We start from the raw sequence: 8,375 nt of genomic DNA on the forward strand, positions 1-8,375 counted from the left end.
GTGTACCTTTTAAATCGATAAGTTGGAAATCTACTTGTGGGTTAACTAATCACATAAATGTTGAGCTCGAAAGTGGATTATTGAAACATCTTCAATTTTATCTTGATCTTCAAGGTGATATAAAGAACTCTTTATCGATAAGAGATAGAAGGAAACCATAAATTTAAAAGTTATTTCTGATAAAAGTTTTGTTCAATTTTGAAGAACTAGTGACCGATAGACTTACGTTGTTTTGACAAACTCTCTTCTTTTTTCTCAAACGAGTCGTGCATGAAATGGTAACTAATTTCAGACTAATGAAAGGTTTATTAAAATACAACAATTTAGAGTATTTTAACAAAACTGGGCGTAATTTTCCATTCTTCGTTAATTTTTATAAATTACACAAATAATTTAATTAGTGATCTTTAAAATGGGATCGGATAAATAATCGTAGAGATATTTGCAAAATAAGATTTTTTATATTAGCTTTTATTATAATTAATAGTGGAAGACAAGCAGCTGTTTCCATGGAATTCTTGAGAGGAAACAAGTGCATATTTAACATTGTACGAAAAAAACCGGCCCATACTTTTAATTTTACACAACGAGTTAATGAGTCACAACCACTAATAAAATTATTGGTGTAATCTGTAATTAATTGAACAAAGGCTCTTGTCATTGGTACCACGAATCCAAAAACATTGTATTGGTCGAATGCGGTTATTACGAGATATTCTATATACTGACCGATAAAGAAGATTGTATTTTGGGTAGTAAAAAGTCTTTGCTATCTAATTTTTGGTTAGCAGTAGTGATATTAACAAAACAACAATAATTTTAAACCGAAATAATTTTGGTCTAGGTAAATAATCCAATTTTTATGACCAAACTTCGTTATCGATCAATGTAATTAATAATTTTATTTAGCTCTTAATCCATTCGTACAAACAAATCAAAATTACCACATTTTTAAAAAATATAAAATTGAATTTTCTTGGATTCGGAGTTTAAAAATTTCTTGAAAGAAAAATATTTCCGGATCATATCATCATCAATAAATGGACAGTTAGTAATAATTCAATAAATAGATAATTCTCTTGTACATTTTACATTTTTTAGAATATAAATTTTTTCTGAAATTAAAGAAAGAGCTCCTGGTGAGTGTAAATCAAGTAATTTAAATTTTATAAAATAAATATTTTAGAAGTTAATAGCTAAAAAGTCCGAACAACGACCTTCTGGATAGTGACTTCTCGAGGTGCTTAAGTTAAGATTTCAAAAATATCATATCCTGTCCTGAGAGGATTGTTACTTACTAATTTTGTTTTAAGTCTGAAACTGCTTTGAAGCAATTTCTCGTAGAATATAAAAATTTGAATTTAGATTTACGTGGGTCCCTGAGTATAAATTCTTGTCTATTGGACTATAAAATCTTTTATTCTAATTTTAATATTTTTAAAAGTGTGGCAAACAACGATATTTACATGTTTATAATAAAACTCACAGATGTCGTATATTAAGTCTGAATCATTAATAGAACTTTTTCATCGATTCGCTTTTGTTTCGAGCAGTTGTCAAAAGACTATACAAGTAAAGACATAAAATATTTTCACTCTTTGTCAAACAGCATTGCACCCGAGCTATCAATTTTTATGCCTACGGAATTAATAAACTTGTGTTACGTTGGCAAAAGTGCACTCAAATGGTGCTCACAGATTATAGTTTTTAATTTAAAACAGATCTGCAACTCCCTGTAAAATTTTTACTATTTTCGTTCTCTTCTGAAGGTGCCTTTCTCCATAGTTGAGTAACCAAAAAATGAGTAAATAAGTTATGTATTTATAATGTATGTTTAATATACAGACATCTGTGATAAAAACAAATACAAAATTCGATAATTATAATCAATAAAATTTCAATACAAAAAAAAGAAAAAAACAATTACTAAAATTAAACTCGTCATAATTATTTAATCAATAAAAATCCATGAACATTTACAATAAACTTATCAAAATTATCGCGAAATTTCATACGACCAAGTCGTTCACAATTCAATTTCACATCATACATTAAACTATTAAAGGCATTTGCTAAACGTTCAGCAATTGTTGGATCCTCTTGACTTTCAATTAATGATTGTATTAAACTATTGTACTGTTCAGGATAAATACATATCAATGCGTATATTGATAAAGATGCATGCGTTGTTACATCATTCGGTAATTGATGTGATAGCGTTAAATCAATAATTAATTTTAAAAATGGTAGCAATGCAACATACATTTGTGAACCTTGCAATGAACGTTTATAAATATTTGTAGCCAATAATTGTATTGCCTCTAACGACCATGTTACAACATCTGAGCCATAATTTGTTAAACCTAATTCAATAGAACCTAAAAACTTTTGTAATAAATCACTTTGTAATTGACATACTTTATCCGGATAAAATTCACATATGAATGTAATCATACGAAAATATTGAGTACATAATTGTGGATATTTTAATAATTCTAGCGTCATTAATGGCATTATAAAATTTAAACCATAGATACAAACATCCGCTGCTGTAATGGCATTCTCATCATCACAAGTTTGATCACCCAAATCAATACAATCTTTTGTTGAGATATTCGTTAATAATTCTAAAACAAGTAAAATATCTTGATAGCTACCATCTTCAGCGGTACTTTCAACTGTTGAACGATCCACGTTATTTTGGGCATATGCTTGGATTGTTGTGTAACAATACTCGTACATTTTACGTGATTCACTACCACTTAAGTAACATAACATACGTCGAGCCCCTTTACAAAATACTTCAAGGATTAATTGTACAATTATTTGGTAATTATGATAAACTGTTAATAAAGCTGCTAGTTCGGATAAAATTGGTGTTAACATTGTAAAAATGATTTTAACAGTACGTACATGAGACCCTTGACTAACACCGATTAATGACTCTAAAATATCAATTAAAGCTGTTTTAATGTTTTCTAATTGATATACCCGATTAAAATTATCTTGAGAGACGATTTGTTTAAATCGTATTGTTACTGGATTTATAATTTGTTGAAGGAATTCAAAAGCCTGTTGTTCTTCTAATGCTGATGCACATAAAGTAAATGCTCGATATAAGCCACGTTTTGCAATTTGTGGTAGCGCACCTGGATCAAGATTTGATTGAAGATTTACTAAATTCCATAAGCCTTCGGATTTTGCAACTAAATTTCCTCTGAAATAAAAAGTTATGTACTAAATTTAATAGAAATTTTTTAGCATTTAAATACTTACTTATCGCCGCCTTTTTTTACTAGCGATACTAATAAATGTACGGAGTCTGTTAATAAGGGTATTTCTGATAGAAAATTAACAATATTTGAGTTAATTTTCATGAGTAAAAAGTTTGTTGTCCATACTGCACCTTCTGAATCTTTTCCAAAAGCTGTTAGTAGCAACGGGCAAATCTAAAAATAATTATAAGTCCTTAAATTAGTAACAATCGAATGAATAAATCGATTATTGACAATTAATTATAATCATAACAAAAATATTAACATGGTCGATCGTTTTCTTGTAAATCGATTTTTCTGTCATGTCATCGTAAGTTATAAAATTTATTGAGTGTACCCTTTTCAAGCCTCCCCTTCCAACTAAATAGTCATCAAAGCCAAGGAAAATTTTACAGAAAAAATTTAAGCCCTGTTAAATATTTGAAATAACTAGGAACAAATTTTATAATAGAAATGCAAAATAAGAGCATAAGGATTAAAATAAGAACTTGATTTTCTAAGAAAACATGAAAATTTTGTAATACAAGTATGCAAGTGGATATTGTGAGGTTCATAATAATCATATCATGATGTCCCTTATCAAATTCTGAAACTTTTGTTAGAGATATTTTTTATTGGTTAATTACAAAACGGAGCTATTAGCCATAATAGATTAAAATAGTCCACTCTGTATAAGCAAATAAATAAATATACACACTTTCACATTTATAATATTAGTATAAATTCACCTCATAATAATTGACTTCATTAGGAATTAAGTACGAAAGTGCAAATCGTGATAAAAACCACACAACAGTACAACCAACTTCAGGACTCAAAGAATGTTGCATTCGTGCTTCAGCCGCTGACTTTTCCACTTCACATAAACGAAATATTGCTGCAACTAAACGTATTAATGGATCAGCCATTTCATCGGCGCCAGGTATATCTTGAACATTTTGATTTGGCGACGCTAGTAATTTTAACGATATCTCTGAATTAACTTTCCCTTTTTTCGATTGTTCTATACAGAATTGCATAATTTCCGTGGGAATTAATGCAGTTTCCCCGTCACTATCAATACAAACAACATGCCCAGCAATTAATATAAGCCAGTGTAAATCTTCAAATACACAATCTAAAGTTGCACTATCGCTAATATTTAATGCTTGGGTATGTACACGTTGAAGATGATCCTGTAAACGTTGTATGCGTTGCTCTAATAATCGAGACAACAACGGTACGGTATATGACGGTACTTGTCGTCCAAATAATCCGATAGTTTTTAATTGATCTTGAAATTTTAAACGATCTGTTTCCTCAGTTTCGTCAATTTCTTCGCTATCGATTTCACGTGTACCACGAGTACCATCTGGTGCGGATAAATGACTTCGTAAATACGTATTAAATATTTGTATTGATAATTGTTCGGTTAATTCCTTTGGAAATTGAGATTCTAGTAGAATTGTTGACCAAGCTTCTAATATGTTATCGAATGCTTCCATAAACATTCTATCGTCTGCGCATAGCTGTAAAAAAAAATTCAAATTTGTATAACTATACAGGTTATTATAATCATAAAGGGTGCTTGGTGCAATTTTGGTTTAAAATTTGATGATTTTTCGCAGAGATAGAGCTGTTTTAAATTTTCTGTTTAAAAAATGTTCTTTTAATACTTTTAATGAGTATAAAATAATTGATAACTTACGGATTCTTCGTGAGCTGCACCTTCAGCAAATCGGCATGTTAATTTCGCAACATACTCTAAAAACGCTCGTATCATATTCTCTGGTAATTGTATTAATATTCTTGGTGGGAAAAATATAACCAATTTTCGTACAATATTCGACAAACCCAATGATTCACGATCTTGTAATTCAATACTGTCGATTAATTTCAAGAAACCTTCTATATAGCATGTAATATATGTACTTTTCACATTGTCTGTTTCAATAATACCCCCACTTAATGTTGCAAATTGTACCAAACAATTCATAGCATGATGACTTAATGCTTCTTGATCACGTATTTTCCAATACGTTGTGAAAAATAACTCTAATAATGATGGCTCCAAAATAATATCTTTCCAAGCGGGGCCAACACGTAGAGCTGGGGCTTGATCAGCTTCATGCATATCTTCAAACATACCAATTAAACGTTTTGGTAAGAGTGGTGAAATATATCCCCATGTTAATACAGTTTCGGTTAATGATAAAAAATGTTTAGCTAATGTATAAACATCCGCTGAATATGGTGGATCCGCTTGAAATAATTCGGTGAGAGCCCGTACACAAAAACGAAATATACGTGGTAAATCGGTGGCTTCAAAACATTTTTTTGCACGGAAATGTTTCTCCCATGGAAGACCCACATCTGATGATTTTAAAGATGTTGCATATTCTTGCATTATAGCTGCTAACAGATTACATGCGATAATTCTCTGAAAAATAAACATTTTTTTTATTAATATTTTTGATTTTTGATGGTCATTCAAAGTTAAAGGCCATATATATATTGTGCAATGGGTAACTATAAATGGTTGGCTTCATTAATAGTCATGGATTCATGACTATCCATGCTTCATCATGGATTTTTCTGTACCTCCTCTTACGTCTCACTTTACTTAAATATACACCAGCAATATGCAACCAGTCCGTTTTGCTAAATTTATGCTTAGATACATATACAGTGGACCCGCGATAATCCGACAAACGTTTTGCAAGGTAATGTCGAATTATCGAATTTGTCGGACTATAGAGTACTGCCACAAATCTCCTTGTAATCCGGAACTTTTTGAAAAAGAATGCCTTGTAATCCGACAAATTACATATCAAAGTGATTAAGATTTTCTAATTTCAGCCACGAAGAATTCATGTATTTATAAGAAATCTGCATTGTAATTACCGTTATAGTTATGTCGGACTACAAGGTGTGCCGGATTAGACAGGGGCCGGATTACTGCGGGTGTACTGTACTTCGAGACAAACCAAAGTATATATGTTGTGTGTTGACGTTGTAAAGTGAGACAATGTTTAAGATTTTGTGTTCTGTATTACACAATTTATTCCCCTTATCCCGGACCTATTATAATATATAATTTGATATCTCCAACATCTAATTGTATTGGTGAATCATATTTTTGTTTTCTTTATAAATAATAACAACAAAATATTTTTTTTAGTATTCACTACCCAATGCAATCAATTTACAATCAATTATTGTTTTATGATAGTCCCCTCTATATTCTAAATTGACACCTACCGAATTTGATAGGTCTGTGAATTCATAAATCTTTCTATTTTCCCATAGTCACATCTTCCGTATCAGGTCTCAAATGGAAATTTGGTATAGAGCTTTTCCATTTGTCTTGACAAGCTTAATTTAGTGGTACAATTTTCTGCTATCAATAACAGAACACCCTGTATAATTAGTACAGGATTGAGCTTTTCTTAGATCAAAAATTTACCCAAAAACTATTTCTTGTATAAACTTCACTAAATCGTGACTTCACAATAATACCAATAACGGGAAAAAGCTGATGACGATAGAGCACAATAAAATTGCAACTTCATTGATAAAGAAAATGTAATTAATATGACTGTGAACTAGGGTATTGAATTGCAGAAGTTAGTTAGGGTCACAAATGTGTAAATCCGCACACTGGTAACGAGTCCGATACCTTAGTCAACTATGAAAAAGTTTTCTGTGGGAAATAATGAGAATTTTGATTCTGGCATCTTAGACATAGCTCAAGCAAAATTACTCTTATCTTGATATGGGTAACTTGGGTACAAGATGAAATAATAAAGTAACATTAATTTCGAACTTTATCTGGAACTATACTTATTTTCACAATAATAAAATTCTGTTTATAAGTGAATCTATCTTGTACAAAAGGGAAATTTCAGGAAATTTTAATTACAGATGAATGAAGAATTTGAAGTATAAGTTACATACCCTTGGTAAAGTACCAGTTGAAATTAAATTTTCGATTTCTGTTAGAACGGCATTACGATCGGTTCCAAAATCTTCACAACCTTGCCGTTTAACCATAATAGCAATCACTTGGAGTAACTTTTCACGCACAAAACTGGGTACATCTTTAGTCATTATATAATGTAACAAATACTGTCGTAAGGAAAAAATATCATTTTCTTCAAGTTCACTCCATTCACGAATTAACGCACTTTTTAATAAACCAGCAGCTTGAAACATAAGAAGATCGACAGTCGACGATTCTAGTATTTCACGGCACAAATTGTATGGTTTTTTTGTCTTTTGGAAAGTAATATACAATTGTTCGGCTTGTTTTCGTTGTTCAGGAGAAACAGCCTCTGCTGGAGCCTATAAAATAAATACGATGTACAATTTTATTCATAAACTTATAAAATAAAGGTTAATTATTTTTAATTACCATAATTACTAAGGCTGCTCTTTGCAATTCTTCAATAACAGGACTTGCCATTTTTCAAATTTTCATACACGTTTCGAGACAAAATCACATGTGCCAAAATTATTTTGGCATTTCATTTCATGACAGAAAAATAATTCACAACTATGGATTAATAACTGATATTTTTATTTCGTAAACAAAAATATCTTTCTTTGTATCCATATTCTCTATAAGGAATTATCTCGAACATTCGTACAAAACAAAGAACAAATAACACCAACCTTCAAATTCCAATACCAAAAGGCGTTGTTCCTTTTTAAGAAATGAGTATTTTTGAGACTTTTTCTTATGTAACATGAAAATGCAAGTAAATTACTAAAGATGTAGGTAAGTAACTTCATGAGAGTGCTTAACGCTGACTTTGAGGGCCAAATCAGGGTTCCACTGAAAAAAATAGAGTTAAATATCCAGCGTCAAATTGTAAAAATGAGCGTCAAAAAAGTTTATTAACATCGAAAGCACAGATTATAGTTTTTAATTTAAAACAGATCTGCAACTCCCTGTAAAATTTTTACTATTTCGATTCTCTAAAGGTATCTTTCTCCAGGTGGCTCTACACGTTATATTCGTGTAGGGCCATCTATTAGTATTGATAGGTTTTGATAATAATTTAACCATTTCAATGGTTGTTGGGGAAACAATATTTTATATATTTTTAAATAAATAAA

General features: G+C 30.5%; 1 protein-coding gene across 1 annotated transcript; it reads right to left on the minus strand.

The window, feature by feature from the left end:
• Positions 1–1,029: 1,029 nt before the first annotated feature.
• LOC123300964 (exportin-4-like) lies at positions 1,030–7,804 on the minus strand. Its single transcript, XM_044883655.1, has 6 exons — positions 7,669–7,804; positions 7,212–7,598; positions 4,963–5,694; positions 4,004–4,783; positions 3,277–3,449; positions 1,030–3,217 (listed from the first exon to the last, which is right to left on the minus strand). The coding sequence occupies exons 1-6, from the start codon at positions 7,717–7,719 to the stop codon at positions 1,948–1,950; spliced, it is 3,393 nt and encodes a 1,130-aa protein (XP_044739590.1). The 5' UTR covers positions 7,720–7,804; the 3' UTR covers positions 1,030–1,947.
• Between the last annotated feature and the right edge of the window lie 571 nt (positions 7,805–8,375).

Source organism: Chrysoperla carnea, chromosome 5 (genome assembly GCF_905475395.1).
Source record: "Chrysoperla carnea chromosome 5, inChrCarn1.1, whole genome shotgun sequence".
Classification (NCBI taxonomy): domain Eukaryota; kingdom Metazoa; phylum Arthropoda; class Insecta; order Neuroptera; family Chrysopidae; genus Chrysoperla; species Chrysoperla carnea.